The 21,638-nt window shown below is 56.5% G+C and overlaps 6 protein-coding genes across 6 annotated transcripts; 3 read left to right on the forward strand and 3 right to left on the reverse strand.

Annotated features, from left to right (window-relative positions):
• Window positions 1–2,406: 2,406 nt before the first annotated feature.
• On the forward strand, window positions 2,407–5,793 carry MAM_05550 (Protein kinase-like domain protein; the record flags this gene model as incomplete). Its single annotated transcript, XM_040824348.1, has 3 exons — window positions 2,407–4,324; window positions 4,387–5,021; window positions 5,092–5,793. The coding sequence occupies 3 exons, from the start codon at window positions 2,407–2,409 to the stop codon at window positions 5,791–5,793; spliced, it is 3,255 nt and encodes a 1,084-aa protein (XP_040677673.1).
• Window positions 5,794–6,749: 956 nt separating this feature from the next.
• Window positions 6,750–8,205, forward strand: MAM_05551 (FAD dependent oxidoreductase; the record flags this gene model as incomplete). Its single annotated transcript, XM_040824349.1, has 2 exons — window positions 6,750–7,001; window positions 7,060–8,205. The coding sequence occupies 2 exons, from the start codon at window positions 6,750–6,752 to the stop codon at window positions 8,203–8,205; spliced, it is 1,398 nt and encodes a 465-aa protein (XP_040677674.1).
• A 724-nt stretch (window positions 8,206–8,929) lies between these two features.
• MAM_05552 (NADH-ubiquinone oxidoreductase 24 kDa subunit precursor) lies at window positions 8,930–10,071 on the forward strand (the record flags this gene model as incomplete). The annotated part of the gene is made up of 3 exons (XM_040824350.1): window positions 8,930–9,052; window positions 9,243–9,533; window positions 9,694–10,071. The coding sequence occupies 3 exons, from the start codon at window positions 8,930–8,932 to the stop codon at window positions 10,069–10,071; spliced, it is 792 nt and encodes a 263-aa protein (XP_040677675.1).
• Window positions 10,072–10,365: 294 nt separating this feature from the next.
• Window positions 10,366–12,060, reverse strand: MAM_05553 (Kelch-type beta propeller; the record flags this gene model as incomplete). The annotated part of the gene is made up of 1 exon (XM_040824351.1): window positions 10,366–12,060. The coding sequence occupies one exon, from the start codon at window positions 12,058–12,060 to the stop codon at window positions 10,366–10,368; it is 1,695 nt and encodes a 564-aa protein (XP_040677676.1).
• A 1,269-nt stretch (window positions 12,061–13,329) lies between these two features.
• On the reverse strand, window positions 13,330–14,553 carry MAM_05554 (uncharacterized protein; the record flags this gene model as incomplete). The annotated part of the gene is made up of 2 exons (XM_040824352.1): window positions 13,330–13,449; window positions 13,510–14,553. The coding sequence occupies 2 exons, from the start codon at window positions 14,551–14,553 to the stop codon at window positions 13,330–13,332; spliced, it is 1,164 nt and encodes a 387-aa protein (XP_040677677.1).
• Window positions 14,554–16,902: 2,349 nt separating this feature from the next.
• On the reverse strand, window positions 16,903–18,740 carry MAM_05555 (calcium/proton exchanger; the record flags this gene model as incomplete). Its single annotated transcript, XM_040824353.1, has 4 exons — window positions 16,903–16,981; window positions 17,045–18,031; window positions 18,101–18,665; window positions 18,734–18,740. 4 exons carry the CDS (start codon window positions 18,738–18,740, stop codon window positions 16,903–16,905), a joined length of 1,638 nt encoding a protein of 545 aa, XP_040677678.1.
• Between the last annotated feature and the right edge of the window lie 2,898 nt (window positions 18,741–21,638).

A 21,638-nucleotide genomic window follows, 5' to 3' on the forward strand; every position in this document is an offset into this window, starting at 1 on the left:
AGATCCGACAGTCTAGGCAAAGGGGTTGGGGAAATATTGTTTCAACGTACGACGTTGGAAACAGTCGTCTCGCCCCATGACAGCGGGATGGCCCTCGGATCTGTTCCCGCGAAAAAACGCCTCTGCCTCCCGCTGACAACACACAGATGTCAGGTCCACTTGGTCAAGGCCATCAGGCATGTCTAGGGGTTCTAGGGGGTTCTTTCTGAGCGCGTGTGTGGCGAAAAGCAAAGCGAAAACAACGAAAAAGACGAAACACTGTTGTTCAAGCCGAGTGACCTGAGGATCGACAGGCCACGCAGTGACCTCGGGCTGGCACATGTGGCCTGTCCCGACTTGACACAGACGTGCCCCGACTAACCCACGGGGCACGTTGGGACTTGAGTTTCCAAACTTCCAAGACTTGGGTTGTTGGGATCCCTGGGTCCCTAGCTATCCATCGGAACGCGTCGAGCGGGACCATGCCCATGCCCATGCCCACGCAATGTCCTCTCCGTATGTACCATGTCGCAATGGCTTTCTCGGCAAGCCTCGCAGGTGCTAGTACTATGTAGTAGCGGTTTACGGAGTACCAAGTACAGAGTAAGTACTTTGTACCCCGAAGTTGTTGTTGTTTTTGTTTTTGCTGTCAATACCTAGGGAGGGGATCCTGCGGTGGAAAGGGGTCGATGGAACTTCTGGTCAGAGACTCAACACACAGCATGTCATGGGAAAACACCGACGCATTCACAAGACCTTTGTTTTGTTTAGGAAGAGGGATTCCGTAGGCTAACGGATTCTCGGCCAGGCCCACAAGGGTAAGGCAGCAAAGGGCCATGACCACATATCATTCCAAAATCTCGTGCGCCCACGACGGGCGCAATTGGCGGGGAGGCCAGGATTCGAGATGCAGCGCACAGAGTCTAGTGAGTACCCGGAAATACTAGGAGTACTTGCAGGTCTCGTGGGTCTGAGTCTTGGACAAGGCAGGGATGGGGCAAGGGTACCGAGATACTACGTAGATAGAAGTCGGGCTGGTATTTATTAGTCAATTTGAGGTATCACGGCATCCTCCTTTGCGCAAGCATTCACCTACCGCTTGGAGACTTGTGTCATGCCCCAAAACGCCAGCTGCACAGGTCCTTGTGCAGCGCATACTCATAGCCGCCGCTGACATGTATCCATTCACTCTTGCCGCGGGCCGGACTCAGCGACCGTGGCCCATCGCGAGAAGTCGTCGTTGATGAGCCGAGCAAGACCTGGGTGGCGTGTTGCTGGTTTCTTGGTTGTGATGCCCAACAAGGGACGCGTCTCAGCGCGTGCCGAGCTAACCTGATTAGGCATAAGTGTAAACAAATATGTGTCACTCCACCGGCATGCCCCCGGCAGGCGCGACTGGAAGATCAGCCTGCCAGCCTGAACTTGCACGGAAGGCACTGGACCCAGACCCAGCCAGCACCTGCTCTGCCCCATGCTGCTGCTGCTGCTGCTGCTGCTGCTGCACAATACTCCGTACTCCGTACCGAGTCGGCAAAAATCGAGCCCGTCCTGCCTGCCTGGTCCAAGTCATCGGCCCCCATGCTGCTCCTGGCCCAGCAGTCCCTTCCCGCACCTTGTCGAACATCTGAACACCTGAACACCTGAACCCTCCACATGTTCCATTCACATTCCAGTCGCATGTTGTGTGTGTAATGCATTTCTTCTTCACCAGCACGAGCACCCTTGGTACCTCGTCGTCTTGCGACTTTCTATGAGCCGCGGATCAATTTTCGACCCCCGTTATGCGCTGAGAGGCGAATGCGCATTGACTTCGACGGAGAGACGAGCACTTGCTGTTGCAGAAGTGAGCAGTGCGAGCTGAACGGATGCTCCGTGAAGATTGAATGCTTTTTCATGTTGGGAAGAAAACAGACGAACGGAGCTGCAACATGTGGTAACGGCCGCATGATCGAACCACGCTTGCCTTGCCGATAGAGTACGGACGACACTCTTTTGTCTCCAGTGCTTCTTTCCTTCGCTCCTGCGCCCTTGGTGCCGTTGATGCCGCACGACGCACATCAAAGGCCGTCCAACCTTTGATCTTGTCAGGTTCATTCTGTCCAGCATCGTTTGGGCACAGAGCTGGAACTGGCGCCGCGGACTCGCCACCCATAAACTCCCCCTCCCCCAACCGTCGCAAACGCCGCCTTCGTCACTCACATTCATTTCGTCGGGAAAGTGACCTATCTGAAATCTGCAATCCGGCTGAACCTCACGTCATAACCGTAGCTTTCAACTCATTCTCGACTTCAGGAACTGGGACAGCCAGAGGTCTATATACAAGAGCGTTCAATTCATTAGCCTGACGCTTGACATTCCTGACTTGAACTCATCTCGCGATAGCCCCGGAATCTCGAGGATCGCATTCCAACCCTCATAAACACTACAATGTCTTTCTCCAACGGTGGAGGTACGCTGGCTCTGCCATCGCCTACACATGCTCATCATATGGACGTGTCATCGGCCGTGCGCAGTCTTAGGCGCTCCATCTCCCGATCACCATCAAAGTTCTTGTCGCGAACAAGCTCCCAGAGCTCGGACAGCTCACGACAAACCTCGCCTCAGTCGCCTTGCCGACGATTCGGCGCAACCCCTCAACGACAATATCTCTCACCATCACAGCCGCAAACCGCCCCTCCCGCAATCACTTCGACGTATGCCGCTCCCCCCAACCAATCTTCTGTTCTAACACCTCTCCGGCCAAGTGTGCGACTTTCGCTGCGGTCTGCGAAATCTGCCAAGGCCTCGTCAACGTCGTCTCGCCCGCTGGCTCGCGCGCGGGCCTCGCCAAAAAGTCCCCTCAAACGAGCTTTGAGTGCTGCTCCCGATTCCGGTAATCTGAGCCGCCCACTAGTTACTTCTTCCCCAACGTCCGTCACCCCGCGTGGCCAGGAAAACAAGTCGTCGCCTCGATCCACGCATAGCACTGGAGAAAAACCATCACGCCATAGCTTTCATTTGGACGTGTCAGGGTCATCACAATACGCAGCGCTCAAGGCCCTAGACACCCCTACCAGTGAACCTTACATGGTGTCAACGACTGGCGCGTTGAAGCGCAGTGATGCGACGATGAACCTGGACTACCCCAATCAAGGCAGTCCCGCCTCAAAGCGCCGTAGCTTGCATGGAGTCGCTGCTCTCGGTCCCTCTGGAGAGTTCAACATATTTGGCGCAAATACCTCATCGTCACAAAGCTTCGACATCCACGAAGACCCCCAAGCATGCGAGTATGAACTAACCGGAGTAAACAATGCCCTTGCCACCTCGACCCGTGAGCCTCTTTCTTCTCCTAGCCCGGTAGCAAATCTTCCCCGGCGATCTTCATCACTGCGGAAGTCAACTTTACAGCAGAGATACGGCGACAAAGGCTCATGGGGTCGACGGACGGGGGAAAGACAACTCGCACAAATGGGCGGAGATCATTCCACTCCGGTTCGAAGCCGGCCTCGTCTTTCTACAGACCACTTCCTCCCCCCACCGGTACCTCGAGACAGCCCGTTTAACGCTGGAAGTCCTCTGCCCAATGCTTCTATTCATCCCTTGGACAACAAAGCGCAACACCACCCTCACCCTCTGTCCAAAACCCTCACAACCTCCATCTCTGGCAACACTCTAACGGAGGAGCCTTGTGGGTATGCACCAGGCGCCAATGCTGCTGAGAAGCCCAAACCACACATGTTTTCCCGATCTCTGCCCTTGAACGCTACCAGACCGACTGCATGTTCCACCAATGACCACACCAAGGCCGTTGCTACGCCCAGCCAGTCACACCAGCTCTGGATCGCCGCTTTCAACTCCACAGGCCTCATATCAAAGGTTAACCGAAATCCTGAGGAAGAGGCCGACAGGAAACTTGCGCCGCCAGACACGCCTTGCAAAAAGCATTCCAATCCATTTGCTACGTTCCCTCCTCCGGTCGGCAGCGCGATGAAGAGAAAGGGTAACAACCGAAACTCCTTCGCTGGTGTTCCTTCAACACCTTTCCATCCATCCTCATCCCGAGCTCCCGACACCTTTGGCCAACCTACGAAGGGACTTTCTATTTTTCAACGCGGTTCCGCATCAAACAGTTCACGTCGCGGCAGTATCCTCAGCCTAGACGGCGAAGATAGAAGATTATTTTTCGATACCACCGAATTGCCAAATATTTTGGATGGAGATATTCCGCCAACACCAACCAAGACGACAACGCTGACAACGAGCTTGAGCAATCTCAGTGAACAATCACTTGAAAGCCCCAGTGCCAACCGATCATTTACCCTGCCGCTTTCCGCCGTGAAGCCAGCGGCATCACGGGAATCAACCAGTAAGCACTTGTTCCTAGCGGCGTCTGGCTGACTACTGACTGATGTGCTTTAAACTATTTAGGGAGCCCAGTTGATGGCCGCAGGACTCCTCAAACGCCCCAAGAGTCATTGCTTCCTTTGGATACCAGTCGTCTGTCTATTTCACAGGCGCCTGATAATGTAAACGAGAATGCTATGCCTCCACCAGTCACTCCCACTGCTGGTCGTGACTTTCGGTCATCGACCAGCATTTTCGTCACACCGGTCAATGCCCGTACTAGTAGCCTCGACATTGATGCCAGCCTGTACTCGAGATTTGACAAAGTTGAGAAAGTAGGCAAAGGAGAGTTTTCCACGGTGTACCGTGTGACCAAACTTGAGCATGCCAATGCATTTGCGCTAGACAATACCACACCAGGCAATGGTGCTAGTCGCAGCCCTGCAAAGGATCAAGTGTTTGCGGTCAAGAAGAGCCGACACTCCTATTACGGACCCAAGGATCGGGAGACGAAGCTCCGCGAGGTGCGCATTCTCCAGGCACTGACGCACGCTGAACATGTAGTTCAGTATATTGATGATTGGGAACACAACTTTCACCTGTACATCCAGACAGAGTTTTGTGAGGAGGGTACACTGGAAAAGTTTTTGGGAAACGTTGGTCGAGATGGTCGGTTGGACGATTTCCGAATCTTCAAGATTTTGCAGGACCTATGCCTGGTAAGCAGCCACGCTGAGTATGCTGTTATTGTGGTGGTTTTTTTCCCTTTTCTAACTGGACCTGGTGCAGGGACTGAAAGAAATTCATGACGCTGAATTTATGCATTTGGATATGAAACCGGCGAACATTCTCATTACCTTTGAAGGCGTCTTGAAGATTGGCGACTTCGGACTGGCTCAACCATGCAATTCAACAGAGGGCGTCGATGTGGAGGGTGACCGTGAATACATGGCTCCCGAGATGCTCAAAGGCAAAGCCGGAAAATCAGCTGATGTCTTCTCGCTGGGTCTAATGACTTTGGAGGCCGCTGCAAATGTTGTACTACCCGAAAATGGCCCTACCTGGGTTGCCCTAAGATCAGGGGATCTGTCCGAGGTTCCTAGTCTTACTTGGACACCCTCGCTCGAAGTCCAGAGGGATGCTATCGGAAATCCCACCGAGTCGACACATGACGATGATCTTCAAGGAGGAAAAACGAGAAGTGCTGGTAACCTGTTCGGCTCGTTTAAGCGGTCGGAACTACAGCAGCCCCCCAAATTCATGCTCGACGCATACCACTCGAGTTCGCTGGACTCTATTGTAAAATGGATGACTTCGCAGGAGCCAGCAGCACGCCCTCTAATCGACCAGGTTCTTGAATTAGAAGGCCTGCGGTGGGTCGCTGAGCACCGCAATGCACCTGCGACAGTGTACGAGGGAAACTGGGGCCCTGCTGAGATGTTTCCTGTTTCTATCGCCAATGACAGTGATACGGAAATGACCGACGTCTGAGAAACGAGGAAGATGGAAGCAGCAAACCGTTCTTGGCACTTTTCATCCCAACGATGATCATGATACCATCAAGACCCTGAAACGACCGTTCAAGACATATCCTATGCGCCAGTGGGAGGGTTCATTGGTTCGTGGACATTGGCGACTCTTGTACTGGAATATGTACAAGTGAATACTTTTCAGCGACGTCTTTCGAGGACGATATGAGAAATGGCTGCCACTGGATGGGGAACCAGGTGTTTCAACCGAAGAACGACATGGATGACCATCAATCGTGCGATACTTACTCGTACTAGCGACTGTGGCATTTTGTTAGTGGCATTACTTTTGACTATCGGAGCTAACCTTGTTGTCAAACTGTGGGGATAAAGGAGATGCCCGATTCCTGTGATGGAATCCATCAGCGAAGTGTTGGACTGGATGGTGTGGGCAGGAGCCTAGTCAAGACGTGGTCTTGCAGATGTCAGAAACAGCTATGAGCTGAGCAACCTAGATGGGTATCTCAAGCTCCTTTTTCGTATCTCTTTGGGTGGAATGTACAAGGCGTCTGTGGATTGTGGCAACAACATGTAGGCATAGATATTTTGTGTTGGGCGGAAGGTGGTATTTGTGACTGGCACTGTTGGTTGGAGCATGACGGATCTCAATGGCGTCCCTGGGCATCGGGTTGCCGAATCTGTTAGTCACGGTTCTATGATGAAATGGTATGAAGATATTACGACCCATCAAAGGTTTTGAGCTGTGCTCCTGTCTGATGTGATGCGAGAAGGTACTTAGTAGCAGGGCAATCACGGCTAATTGAATGCGGACATGGTCCGGTTACAACGGTACCACGAGGCTTGGGTCTGGTGGGGATTAGCTAATCACGGTACCTGGCTGAGTACGACTACGGAATATGGAGGATCGGATCAAGCAAGTCATCTATCTAACCCAAGTCCCTTTCCGTCATCCTCGTCATGACCGGCGTCACGATAGACAAAGGACGATCCGGCCCCACCACACCTGAAGGCACTCGCTCATACTGGCACAAGGAGCCGTCGACGGTACTCCTCGGACACAGGACAACGCAGAAGCTCCCCACCACGGCGGATGTCATTGTTGTTGGGAGCGGGATAACGGGTGCTTTTGCTGCAAGGGAGGTAGCAAATGGGAGCAGAAGCGTGCTACTTCTGGAAGCAAGAGAGGCGTGCTGGGGAGCAACAGGCAGAGTAAGCGAAGAATCCGCACCCCTAATACACATGTTTGAATGTGCAGTAATAGTTTTAGAATGGTGGGAACTGCCAACCCATGGTGTACGGATCCAAACCCAGCATCGCTCGATTCGAACTGGGCACATACGACTTCCTCAAAGACCTTATTGCCAGACACAAAATCCCCTGTGATTGGCGCACCGTCGGGGGCGTACACGGCATATTCGACGAGGATGTGCTGGAAGCAGTCGAGAAGATTATTGACCGGCTACAGACCAGCCACCCGGATCTCGCTGAGAAGGCCATCCTCGTCAAGGACGAGCGTGGGAGAAGGGCACTTCGTGTGCCGCAGGCCCGTGCCGCAGTGTACCAGCCTGTGGCCGCCAAACTGTGGCCGTACAAGCTCGTGGCGTGGGTTCTTGAGAGCCTGCTGAAGGAGTTCCCGGATACCTTCAACATGCAGACCAACACGCCTGTTGAGTTTTTGCAGCACGCCGACGATAAGTGGATCGTCCACACCTCTAGAGGACAGGTTGCTGCCAACGATGTACTCCTTGCCTCAAACGCCTATACGTCTTGGCTGCTACCCAAGATGACGGGTATCATCACGCCTGTTCGCGGGCAAATTGTGGGGTTGACACCGCCGCCGGGTGGCATCCCACTTGAACATTCACATGTTTGGGCAAAGGGCGGAAATGAGGACTATCTGGTTCAGCGAGACGATGATGGGATTCTCATTCTCGGCGGGGAGAGGTGTGTGGCCGCTGGTGCCGAGGAGGGCATCTGGGATGACAGCCATGTGAATGCCGACATTGGGCGGAAACTTCGCCGCCAACTTGGGCAGAGTGTCAAATTGCGCGCCCCGGGCCAAGAAGAGAGGAAGAGGCTGGATGCGCAGTATGAATGGACGGGTATCATGGGCTACGTGAATGACGGTCACCCTTGGGTTGGGAGAGTTCCCACGGAATTAGGGGGCGAAAGGGACAGCAATGGACATGGTCATTTATGGATAAGCGCTGGGTATAGTGGACATGGGATGACGGCTGCCGCAAGATGCGGGGTGAGAGTGGCGGAGATGATTGTGGGAAAAGAGGCGAGCTTTGATCTTCCAAAGGAGTATGAGGCGAGCGAGGAGAGGGCGAGGAGGGCGAGGAGGGCGAACGGGATGGGTGTCGGGAGAATGTCGTTTGTGGATGAGTTGAGGGCATTGCTGGAGGAGTAGGCGGAGACGGGCGAGATGGAACGAGTCTCACGGCTGCTGTTTTCATGCCTTTGAGACGACATTTATTGGTGACAGTCCACCAGTAGATACGCCAGAGGTTGAGTATCGACACCTCTAGGTAGGTAGGTATGGGAGGTGGTGCGTGGTACGTTCGATTGATCTGACAACTTTGTGAGGGATATTTTCTTGACAACGAGTGTAAATAGACCGCATGATGGAGCGTATTCATTCAAAGAGCTCGCGTAGCAATCAGCAGTTGGCATCACCTCGATATGGGTGAATCGAATCTGGGTAGTGAGACTGTGTTCTCAGTTGGCTCAGGGTTGGGGTTAGCGTTATTCGCCGGAGGCCGTTCCCTACCACAGGGCGGCATCGTCTGTCATGTGCGCAGGTGGGCTTGGGAATCTGGAAAAGAAGCCGGTTTTGACACAAGCAGGAGCACCTAGATCTCTCACATTGTAGGCAACCAACAATTTTTCGATGTTCCAACTGCACCATTTTCTACACTCCAAACGGTGCACACGTACTCCGTACGGAGGAACTACTCTACGGAGCACATCGATATTAAACCGATAATCAACCGACCACCCAATCACAGCAACCTATTTGCAAGCACCACCAGACGTTTGCTACTGTGATGTTGTCGCGGACATTTCGGCCACAAACTCCTCTCACCTCTTCGCCCCGTCGACGACCGCCATTGATGCCGCTCAATCACTTCAGTATGGCGAGCAAGATCACCCCGTTCTTCCTCCGCTCGTGTGCGCGCGCTGTCTCGCGCGCGCCGCGGCCTCAAACGCGCGCCATCTCCGTCACAGCCTCCCGGCCGAGCGATACCTTGATGATTGTACGTCCTGTCCTCCATCGCCCGGCGAACGAGCCGACTCGCGTGATACGGGCCTCCGGGGAGTCAATCGGACCCCGCGGAGCAGAGACGACCGGTGTCCAGCCCCGACAAGCGGGCGGGCAATCTCGGGCGGCCCCGTGAGAGATGGCACTGCAAGCATGCCGACTGCTGATAGAACACCATCCTGTAGCACCGAAACACGGCGGACAACAACCCCGACATACCTTTCAGATTCAACAAGGAGAACGAGACCGTCATAGCCGAGATCCTCAAGCGGTATCCCCAGCAGTACAAGAAGGCCGCCGTCATGCCCCTTCTCGACCTGGGCCAGCGCCAGCACGGCTTCACCAGCATCAGCGTCATGAACGAGGTCGCTCGCCTCTTGGAGATGCCGCCCATGCGGGTCTACGAAGTGGCCTCCTTCTACACCATGTACAACCGGACCCCGGTGGGCAAGTTCTTCGTGCAGGCGTGCACGACGGTACGCAGTTCCCTCACTCTCCCCCGGCGGACGTCGGACCAACAGGGAACATCTCGGGCAGCCGCGACGACGACGGCGTTGCTTGGAACGGGGCAAAAAAAAAAGAAGAAGAAGAAGAAAAGGCAAAAAGCACGCTGAATTGCTAACTCGTAACGTCTAGACCCCTTGCCAGCTGGGCGGCTGCGGATCCGACGTCATTGTCAAGGCCATCAAGGAGCACCTCGGCATCAAGCAGGGCGAGACGACGGCCGACGGCCTCTTCACCTTTATCGAGGTCGAGTGCCTGGGCGCCTGCGTCAACGCCCCCATGATCCAGATCAACGACGACTACTACGAGGACCTTACGCCCGAGACTGTCGTCGACCTGCTCAAGGCCCTGAAAGCCAGTGCCGGCGGTGCCAGCGCCGCCGCCGCCGCCGCCGCCAAGGTCCCCAGGCCTGGGCCCCTGACGGGCAGAGATACGTGCGAGAACAGCAAGGGCCAGACGAACCTGCTGGATGAGCCGTGGGGCGCCGAGAAGACGAGGTCGGATTTGTAGAAGTTTATCCCCCCCCCTGCGATGCATGGGATGGAACATGCGTCAACCGAGAGAGGCTGGGATGCCCCGGGGATCGTGGGGGCTGGAGATAGCTGGGCTTCCGGGACAACGAGAAAGAAGAAGGCTGTACATAACACGAACACACATCTGCTGAAATGCCACATGGTATAGACGTTTCATTGTTCTTCGTTTCATTTCGGGACAGCAGTCCTTGTGCCCCAGCCCCATCTCACAGAGTCGTGCGCCGCTCAAACATACGCATGCGGCGGTGGACAGTTTCAACCTTTGACGGGATCAAACCCCCTTTCCAAGCCGGAGGATCCAGCCGTCACCAATGCTCGCATCACCGGCGCCCAGACCGCCCCAGACGACGATGCCCGTCTCCTCCAGATCCGCCATGGGGGCGCTCGCGAGCCACCCCCTCGCGGCGGGCATCCCCTGACCGCTCTCGTCGTCGTACTCGCCCATGCCGACCCTTTGCCATCGGCCCTCGCCCGTCTTCTTCCCCACGGCCTGGAGAAAGGCGGCCCTGAGGCTGGCGGGGCTCATTCCCAGCGGGGGCACCTCAAACGTCCACACGTCGTCCAGGAAGGCTTCGGCTGCTGCTGCTGCGCGGCCATGTGCGCCGGGCGCGCGCTCGCCCATGGCCAGCACGAGGCACTCCTTGCCGCCGCCGACGGTGAGGGCCTGCAGGGCGGCCGCGCTCCGCGGCGCCGGCCACGCCTGTCGCGGCTCGACGTGCATCTCGGCAGACGAGGCGTCGACGTCGCTCTGCAGGATGGTCTGCCAGCCGGCGCGGGCGTGGATCGCCACCTCGCCCTTGGAGTGGCCGTCGTCAAACGTCTCCAGCTCGAGGGGCAGCACGTCGAGCTGGCCGCCGAGCTCGGACTCGCCGTCGTACCCGCCGAAGCGGAACAGGCGGCTCTTGGAGATGCAGATTGCCGTGCCGCTGCGGGACGGGCCCGGCGCCGCGGGCAGCTCCGTCCAGGTGCGCGTGCGGACGTCAAAGGCCCAGAGATCGCTGGTTCGGTCTCCGCCGGCGAGGCAGCCCGCGTGGACGAAGAAGGTGCCGTAGCCGTCGGACTCCTCGTCCACGGCCTGCTCCGCCACGTAGCCCACGACGGGGTCCTGGGGGATGCCCGTCCTGGAGGTGTCGCCCAGAGCCCACTGGCGCCAGGTCCGCGGCGTCGCGGGCTCGGCGGAGGCGGGAGGCACGGAGGGGAAGTCGCGGGGGCGGTCCGTGGCCGTGGCGCAGTGGAAGCTGCGCGGGCTGGGCTGCGGGACGATGGCGCCGCCCCTGACGGCGGGTTCGGGGTCGAGGTGCGACCAGGCGTGCGAGCGCGTGTCGTACACCCAGACGCGGCCGGCCTCCTCGAGCGGCTTCATGTCGGGGCCGCCGCGGCCGCCGAAGAGGAAGATGCGCGACCCGATGACTGCCGTTGCATGGCCGACGCGTGGGGGAGGCACACGGTCGAGGCGGGGCCTGGTGTCGTCGGCGGTCGCATCCTTGTCGTTGCCCTTGCCCTTGGGCCCTTCGCCCTGCGGCGCGTCGTCGGCGTTCTTGGCCTGCTCCGACGACGGCGTCGCGTCTTGCTCGACGGCCGAGGCTGCCTTGGCCTCGACCCTGTGATAGTCGGCGCCGGCACTGCTGAACGGCAGCCGGACGATGTGCATGTCGTTGTCGACTGGTTGGCACGGCTCAGTCTCCCCGCCAAAGATGTAGGCGCTTCCGGAAACGACATTGAGCGAGTGGGAGGAGCGCGGCAGGGCCGGGATGTCGATTCGCTCCCACGTTCCTTGGACGGCGGCGGGCTTGTCCTTGTCCTTGCGGGAGCTGCTGCGGCCAAAGTCGAGCCGTGGTAGGGACGGGAGGCTCGCCTGCACGTCGGGCATGTTGATGTTGATGCTCTTGGGGAGCGACGGCATGCTCTGCTGCGCCTGCTTGAGGAGGTCGGTCGACCGACGCTTGAGCTGGTTGAGCGGCTCCATCTGTCGGTGCGTGCGGGCAACCAAACGGGTGATCCAGCGCCAAGACGAAGAAGATGGCCGGATCGACTAACGAGGTGAGACGGGAGGAGATGAAAAGAGCCGGAGCGACACGGGCATCCTGTGCACTGCCTCGAATGTTGGCTCGCGTCGTGCGGAGCACAGATTCGTCAGCGAATTTTCCCAACGTTGACAGGCTGCCGCGTTAGAGAAGAGTCGTCGGCACTCAGCAGAACTCGAGGCTTGGCTCCCCAGGCCGCCGCCTGGCCAATCAGCGAGCGACGGTAGACCTTCCATTTCGTCCACAACAGCAAGCAGCCGCAACAGCGGAGAGCGCACACATTGGACGAAAGCACTACGAATTGCATTCTTGAGCCCGCTTATGCTGGCATTGTTAGAAATCTGTAGATTTTAACTGACGACTTTTACATTTAACTTGGAGCAGCCTTAAGCCATGGGGGTGGGTGTATGTGAAAATGCACACGGGGTTCTGCATGGGCGACGGTAGCCCCAACAGCTAATCTCGGCGGCCCGACGGCAAACGCCCCCTTTTTGGCTGCCGGGGCGCATGTTCAGTGCCAGCAGCAGGACATTCAACAGTCTGTGAATGTACTCCGTACGTACTTAAGTAACAGGTACTTTACTACTGACAGCACTACGTAGCAGTTGTGCGTTTAAGCGATTTAGGCCCCATGTGCATGCATGTGGGGTCTTTGTCAAAATAAATGGGGGGCAGGGGCCACGGACGAGCATCAGTCAACGACACCCTTGGTTCGCACAGCGCTCTAGTACCTTGGCATGGGAATAACTCCCCTCTGCCCGGGTCTAGACCCCGGGTCCGGAAACAAGAAGCCAGACTCTGTTGATCCCTCTGGGCGCCCAAGAGTCCGAGACGACAGGCGCAGTCGACGGCCGGCCAGGCCATGCCTGCTTCTCACAACACAACACAACACAACGGGCTCAACACGTTTCACGGCTTGAAAATTGCACGCACACCGTCACACCACTGCGGGACGACGACAAGAGTCGCGGCAGGACAAATGGGCTTGTATAAAATCTAGCATTCTCAGGTCAAGGTGCACAGCACCTCGCAAAATGAGTAGCTGCAAAAAAATACAAAAAAAAACTTCTCTCGCCATATTGACAGGCAGGCCGTGACAGATGATGACTCTATGTACACAATGCTCCTCGGATGTACACTGTGGCCAAGGGCGGCGGCCCCCCCCCCAACCCCCTTCCACTCGCACCCTTCAATCGTGCACTGGGCTTGCTCTAGTTCTGAGCTGGCCGGAAGCTACTGTACCGGAAGGAACCAGCCTTCGCAAGGCAGTAAGGCGTCTTGTTTTGCTTGTTGACCTGGCAGACGGTTCCATCGGGACATTGACCCGCGAGCTGGGTACGGCCGTTAGCGGTTTCGTGCTACCAGGCATGTACGGGTTAGAAGATACTTACCACCCAGCTCTTGAGCACGGTGCATACTCGCCAGCCCTTGTTATCAGGAGTGCATTCATAGGCACCTGGTGTGCAGGTCTTGCGGTCGCCGCCAGGAGCGGGCGTGCCCGGGGTTGGAGTAGGAGTAGTCGACGTCTGGAGCGTGGTGGGTGGAGCCGCCGAAGGGACGGTGTTGTTGCCGTTGGAGGGAGGCGATGAAGGGTCCAGAGTTGGGAATGGCGGCTCATTGACTTTGCTCGTGGTGGACGGAGGCAAGACCAGCTTGTTCTCATCGCCGGGCAACTTGGTGCCAGCGCCGGGCCCGGATGGTGGGTTGGGAGACGGCGTGGTTGGCTTGTCAGCGCCAGGAGCTGGCTTTTGGCATTTTCCAACGGCATCACCGAGCTTGAGGCTTTTCGCCGTCGACGTTTCAACATCCGGGCCGGGGTTGGGGAATTTCAAATCAGTTCCCTCGACAGTCGAGCAGCCGTTGCCGACGTTGGCGACGAACATCTCGGGACGCGAACTCCACGGTGTAGTGCTGCTGACGCTCTCGCTGCCTTGACCGGCCTTGACGGTGATGACGGCACAGTTCATGTACATCTCGCGGTTTCCGACTTTGTTGAACCAAGACCAGGCGAACAAGGCCTCACCGGCCGGGGCGTCGGCGGGCAACATGAAGTCCGAGACGGTGTCTCCGGCGCCGGAAGGGCAATTCCCTTGCCAGGACTTGATCACTGTCCAGGTTTTGCCCTTGTCGTAGGACATGCTGGCCTGGCAGCTGCCTCCTGAGTGGGGAGCCCCTCCGGTGATGGTCATTTGTTGTTTCTGACCAGCAGTCCATTCCTCAACAGGCTTGCCCTGAGCGGTGCCGAGGAGTTCGAGGCTGTTGCGGCACGGGAAGTTGGAACCACTGGAGCTCAAGGGACTCGTCATGTCGTAGTCCACATCGGTTGTGAACTTGTTGAAACTCGACCGAAGAGAGGGAGGCGATTTCATCTGCATGTGGCCAGCAGCGAACGATGCCGCCGAGAGGACGGCGGATGCAACCGAGAAGGCCTTCATTTTGAGCGCGAGGGAAAAGGCAGGCAGTCTGTTTCTGTTTCAACGTTCGACGTTTCTAGCAGAGCAAAAGAGAGAAAGAAGTTCAAAGAAAGAAAGAAGAAAAGGCACAGTATTCAAGGAGAGACTGTAAAGAACGAAACTGAGGAGATGAAGATGATTCTACATGTTGAACCAGACCTGCCAGTTGCCATGTACTTATATTCTTCTCTCGACGGCAGGATTCGCACGCGCTCCCCCGCCCGTTCCTGAACCAGAAAGGGTGTTTGGATCGTGAATCACGGCGCGGATAGCGGTTGGCATCCGTCATGAACCGTTTGTTGCCCACGACGAGACCAGAACCACGAGAGACAAAAGTCTGGTACGGTCAGCCCCCTTAATTGCGTCAACCAACCACGTCCCGGTCACCGAGTACTGTGTGATTATGTGACGGAAATTCTCTTCCCGGGCAGGGGCTCCCTGTGCCGTTGCAGAGTATTTTTGGGATTTCGGGGGCTTTGGAGTAGCTTATAAGTTGGCCGCCCTTGGAGTTGTCGCGTGGGTGGGACGAGGAATGCGTCATGCATAAAGAATGCACGACTTTTTCTAGCATATGTAGCAACAAGTCGAGCCTCTGTGAACGTATCAAGTATATGGCATGACCGTGTTGAAGGCCCCAAAGGTCCCTCCCCATTTGGCAAGGTCCAACTTTTTGGCTGGTGCAGTTCATTACCTTGAAACTTGGCACCACCGACCCGCGACAACGGCAACGGCAGCGGCGACGGCAACGGCTACGACGACGGCGGCAACGGCAACGGCTACGACGACGACGGCAACGGCAACGGCAACGGCTACGACGACGACGGCGGCGACGATGGACCATGGGGTCGCCGGTCGCCGGTCGCCGGTCGCCGTTCACGGATCACCGGGTGGTCGACAGAGGCGGTTTGGTTGTCTGTGATTGACGAGAGCGCACACAGCGATGACATTCTGAAACCAAGAGTGTCTGGGAATTGGTCGGTTGAAACTAGTATATCCATCCGCGGCAAACGAAAATTTGCTACGGAGTACAGCTCGTAGATTTCCATGCCGCACGTTCCATCGACGGGCTGGGGGGTCCAGGATTCGTCGTTCGTCCAAGGTTCGATCGTCCAAGGTTCAGTGTTCGATCGTTTTCGCCCGGGGTCCGTCGTCTCCGGCGTTCAGCGAGGCACGTCTTCTGTAATGAATGAGTCATCAGGCTCTCGGCCGCTGAGCACACCGCGCAGCACCTCAACGCCGACGACGCTGTCTTTTTTTTTTCCTCCCAAAAAAAGAAAGACCACAGACTCCGTCACGGCAGACGCGCCTCGTCACAATTTTTGCCGCGCACCATCCATTTCCGTGTCCATGTCCGTTTCCTCGCAAACAAAAGACTCCGTCAGGACTCGACACATCGCCCCGTCCGTCAAACCGCTCCCCCCTCGAGTCGCGTGCCGCGGCCGAGCTACCGCCTGTCCGCCCTGATGAGCGTGTCCTTCCGCCGGAGGGAGATGGCCACGGTCGTCGGGATCCCGGTTCTTCATTTCGCACTAGCCCGAGTCCCATCCGGCCACGCATCGTCGAAAATAGGCATTATACGGAGTACAAAAGGTCCGCTCTAGAAAACAAAAGAAAAGACGCGGAAACCCTCCCTTCCCCTTTCCAAGCAACCCGCGTTGTAATACCACGGAGCACCACTCGTACGTAGTGTTCTAATTTCGGCCGCCAAGCTGCTGTATCATGACTTGTGCCGTTTCCCCGGTATAGACCACCGTAATTGAGTAACGTTCCAATCCGTCGTCTCCCTGGCCATCTGGTCAATTGCTTCGTGCAAAAAGACAACGTTGCGGACCAAAAGTACCTAGGTAACTACTGAGGGCACGAAGGTACCTTGGTTAGCTAGTGCGAGCAACGAGCTGACCAAGTACCTTGGCACTAACGCGGTACGTACCCAAGTGCGGAGCGCCGCGGCCGCCCAACCACCACTGATCCTTGCCGACCACCGACTATCAGTCATTGTAATCCCGCCCTCGACACAAAAGTGCCCAGTGTCGGCGGGCAAACTATTTCCTTGAGCACCTACTAGGTCCCTGGCTAATCACTAGACTGTCGCGGACATTGATGGCAAAGCCAGGTTCCCCAGAATAGAGCGTCCCCAGAGCGTGTTGCCTGTCGGGGGGTGGAGGCCTCAGGCAGCAAACAGTCTATAGTTGGTCAACAGCAAAACACGACATGCTCTTGGACATGGTCAAAACACGCAACAATCAAAAACACAAGCAGCGCTTCCGTTCCATCCCCCCCTCTACCCCCCGGCATATTCATCCCGCAGTACTAGTCGACCCCTCACAGCGCCTACGTCTTCTTTGGCGTGGCAAAATAGGCGGCAATGGCTATGAGCGTCCAGTCGGCCAAGAGCAAAACGCCTTGAACCCTTGGCTCCTGTCAGCGCAACCTCTCACTCTGAGAAATGTCGGTCAGATGCTCATTTACGTACCAGTGAAGCTTTGCGTCCACCATGAGGACGTTGAGAAGCAGCACGGCTGCGAAGAGGCTGATGACCTCAAAGCCGTCAAATACAAGCGTCACCTCGTCCAGGTGCCAGATCCAGGCCAGGAAGACGACACAGGGCATCACCAGCAAGGCAGTCTGGATGCTCTTGCCAACCGTCTGAGTGACGGCTTGGCCCAGCTTGCCGTGACCTGCCAGCAGTATCGGGATGTAGTCCACGTTGGCCAGTGGGAAGAGAACGAGGCCCACAAACGTCTTGGATAGACTTGTGGACTTGGTCAGGGCCTCCATGCTCTTTACCGCGAAGTCAATGTGGAAGTAGAGAAGAGCAGTGCTCCCTGCCAGGAGCAGCGCCGCCGTGATGAGATGGAGATGGGGCTCGTTTTGATCGCGTACACTCTCGCCGGCCCCGGCCTTGGAGAAGGGCGCGCTGTCGTCTGGATGAGACGTGTGTGAGGCGCGAACTTGTCCAGCTGCAGGGCCGGCGGCGACGCCCTCTCCGTCTCTTGCCACGTCGTTGGAGATTGTCGTGTCTTGCGCGGGAGCCTGGGACAGACCATGGTAGGAGAACGGGTTGTATCGTATCGACCTGGTGGGAACGTCTGCAACCTCTTGCGAAAACGTGTCCCAGTGCGTCCAGTGTTCGCAGAGCACAAAGCAAAGGTAGACTACGATCAGGACGATGGCGACGCCTCTCGATTGACGGCGAAGATCTCTTGTTTCTACCTGGTTCAGCAGGCGGGACGCGGTGGGTATGAGGAGGCTGGTTGATGAAAGGGATAGAAGGTTGCTGGCCATGTGTGCTGCTGTCCGGTTCAGATTCTGGTAAGGTCGGTTGTAACAGCCCCAAAACGTGCTGATGCCCAGGAAGAACAGAGTGTTTGCCAGTATCGACCCGGTAATGGATGTCTGGAGGACGTCGTATTCGTGGCTGCGGAGCAGGAGCGCGCACGAGATGAACTGAATGAGGTTCCTACATCAAAGCCAGGTCAGCGCCAGCACTGCTCCCCGTCCCGCCATCCCATCCTTTCCTGATGCTTACCCGGTTGACATGGACATCCAGTCTGCGAGCAGTGGCCCGAGCCGCAGTCCGATTTCAGTCATGGCGAGGTTCCCGAGGTAGTTCGTGTAAAAGGTAGCGGCGAAATTCACCGCAAAGCTGGATTTGGATTTGCCATGTGTGTAGTGAAGAACGAATCCCACAGGGGACAAGGATATGCAAGGGTTGATCCACCAGTTGTTCCGGAGAATGTACTTGATTTGGGCCTTTAGAGTAAACGGCCTCTTGGGCTTGACGTTCTTGAACATCCAGAAAGCTCTTCTTTCTTCTCCGTCCTGCCCGGCAGGCTCGGGTGTGCGCCCTCGAGGTGCCTCCTCGACAGAGTCGACTGCGCTGTCGGTAATTTCGCCCACCCCCTTTTCTGTCTGTGAATGGTCTTCTGGGAAACCAGCGCAACGCGCGTCTTGGATGGAGGTGCTTGGCAGGTTGGAGTCTGGAGCAGAGATGGGGAGTTCACGCAGACTTTCCTCGTCTGGTCTGGTTCGGATGAACAGATTTATGCCGGCCGAGAGCCGATGTGCCTCCCTCGATTTCTGAAAGTGCCCAACTGACGGAACGAATGTCGTGTTAGCAGTGTGTAGTAGCAAGTTCTGGGAGAGCGAGGCATGGACTCACAAGACATTTTGGCTTTGCCTCAAGAGATAGATGGTCGTGGCTTCGCAAGCTTCCCCAGGCGCAAAGCAGCTATCTATCTACTTGTGCCAGACTGGTCAAATTGTAAATGACAAACCTTGATCGGCAACCTCTGACAAAGGCTACAAGAGCAATGAAAATATACATACACACACACACACACGCGCGCGCGTATAAATATATATGTAGACCATTTCTCATGCTCCCCGTCCCCAGCCACCGACTACGTATCCCTAGGTGAGCCGACAGAGCCTCGCATCTACTCGAGTCGCAAGAGACATACCACAACTCCATGTACGCAGTAAGTAGCGTGGATTCAAAGCTGTGGTGTTGCACTGCCCTGATGTTGGCAGAACAGCCTGATTGCTCTGCGGGTAACTCGTCATTTGTTACATGCATTCAACGCCAACAAGCACAACGGCCAGAGGCTGAGGTGATACCGCATGCGTGGTCATCTGGACAAGGAGATTCCATTTCCCCCGCAACCTTTGAGCAACTGTCGTTGAATGACCAAGCATCGGAGGTGCGGAGTGCGAAATCTTCTTTTGAGACGAGTTGTTCTTTGAAAGCCATCAACGGCGTGGCACAGCATCTTTTAGTAACACGAAAGCCTCGAGCTTGCGCTCCCTTATCAGCGTGGCGTTCCATGGACTGCGAGCTCGTCTTCCCAGCCACCGGCGCTGGACGGGAAAAGAATCAAGCTGCATGTTCACGCTGAGCAGTTTTGCCGGAATTTTCGTATGTACGTCGTGTCGGTACCCGGTACCCGGTACTCGGTGCTCGGTACTCGGTTCTCGGCACGGCCCGAGTCTAACTGCATTCTGCATTCAACCTTCAACCTCCAAACCGGTTTTATTTTCTTCATCGTCTGGGCCACCACGTCGTCGACGGTTCATCCCGTTTCCCTTGTGCCGGTGGGCGGCACCCAGCAGACTCGGGCAGCCCTTTGGCTCGTTGCGTCTGACTTGCAATATTGGATGCGCGTATGTGACAGGCAGCCGCCGTGGGACCTGTCATCCTGCCTGGTTGCACAAGGCCGTCTTTCTGTCGTCCGGGACATCGCAAGTTGCCCTCCCTTGCGGCTCCGCTTCCGCTGAATCTATTTCTGGCATCGGCGTCGCCCACCTCGACAGTCAGTTTGCCCGATTCCGCCGTCCTGTTGAACGCTCTGGGCAACTAGTCCACAACTTGCACTCAAGGTCCATGTCGAGACCAGTCTTGCCGCCCCTTCTCAGCTGTCGTGTTGCCATGGAGGATATTTATCGGAACCTTGGTTCGCCTGGTCACTGGAGGCGAGGCCACGGCCCTGAGACATCCTTTCAAATTATTACGCTCTGGCACAATGCCGCGACGGGAGCCGTCGGCACACTGACCAAGACCACTGATCCCACCAGCGTGCATGATTGGGTTGCCGACAAGGCATTGGACACCTAGGGGGACGTGAACCCTCGTCGTCTGAATGGCCTGTCTTGACGCCGATGCCTCCCGCTATGCACGCAGTTGCATCTCTGGCACGGCGGCCCTTCTGAGCCATGTCCACGGGGATGATGCGCAGTCTCACCCGTTTTGCTTCTGCTATGCGCCTAAAATAGCAGCAGTCTGGGCGCAGAGGTGGCCAAAGGACGCGGAGCAGGGACGCACCGTCACGCAGGTCATCTTCCTCGCCCACGAAGAGGAGAAGCATGCCTTGCAGAAAGCTACCCTCGGACAATAGAGTCTCGGCATGTGCATGAACCCCGTGTTTCCCTCATTTCCGTCTTGTCATTGGAGGCCAACTGACCTGACAAACGAAATTCGCGGCGTGGATAAGCGAACCGGCTATCACAACTTTACGAGTCGGCGGGGCGAGAAGCGCTCCGAGGGAGATTTGGAGGTGTTGCTGGCGAAGACGAGCGGAAGTGCCTCCAAGCCCGCGAGCACGTCGACCAAAGTCAAAGGTGCTAGAGAAGCTGCTGTCTTTTATGAGCAAGACCGTCTTGCTCGAGGGGTCTGCAACTGGGCGGCACCGGGAACAACAACTGCGAGATGCTACCTGCAATGAACCCGGGCCGGACGGGCACCTCGGTCTTAGAGAGTCACGTCTCGGTGCTACAGCACGATGCAAGTCACGGATGTAGGGTACACTCTGACGCGAGTGCAGGTCCCAAGCGACGCCGTTAGTTGGTCAGGGCTTGCCCTGTTTGCCATGCGTGATACGGAGTAGACAAGACCGTTATTGATACATGCCGAAGTACCTCTTCTCATTGTCTAATAGCATCACGCCAATTTCAACCTCGAACTCTCCCAGTCTACCGGACAGACTGTCTTCTTCAGCTATCGCGATGCAGCGTCCATGAAGACGCTCGCCATCTTGACCATATTCTTCCTCCCCGGGAGCTTCATATCAGCCCTCTTCTCGACAAACTGCTTCGATTGGGCTGGCGTGGATTTACGGTTGGGTTCTATCGGTGCAAGACGTGCTCCTCAGATGAGCCTGTAGTGGGCGATAACGATACCACTGACAGTCTTGACTTTTGCCCTGTACCTCGTGTGGCTGGCATTCCAGAAACGTGAGCGAGACAAGATGGTAAAAGATCAGAGGCGGGGAAGAGATGTGGGTGATGCAGGGTCTCACGATTTGCGATGAGGTGAAGAATCCCAAGCTGTGGCCATGAAGAGAATTGGACCTCTACGGTGCCGAGTGAGTTTCTGACGCCACACATGAAGGAGAGGGCGCCATGGATTTTGCTTCCCGGCAGATGGATATATGCACTTTCGCCATGGACATTGTCCAGGGTTAAATCTATTCGCCCCCCCCGCTTTAGAGAGAAAGAAGAGACGTACTTGGAGCTGATTGAATGTGTATGAGCGAGCCACGCCGCTGAGATCGAACTTGTCTCCCAGCTCG

Source organism: Metarhizium album, assembly GCF_000804445.1.
Source record: "Metarhizium album ARSEF 1941 chromosome Unknown scaffold_14, whole genome shotgun sequence".
NCBI lineage: Eukaryota > Fungi > Ascomycota > Sordariomycetes > Hypocreales > Clavicipitaceae > Metarhizium > Metarhizium album.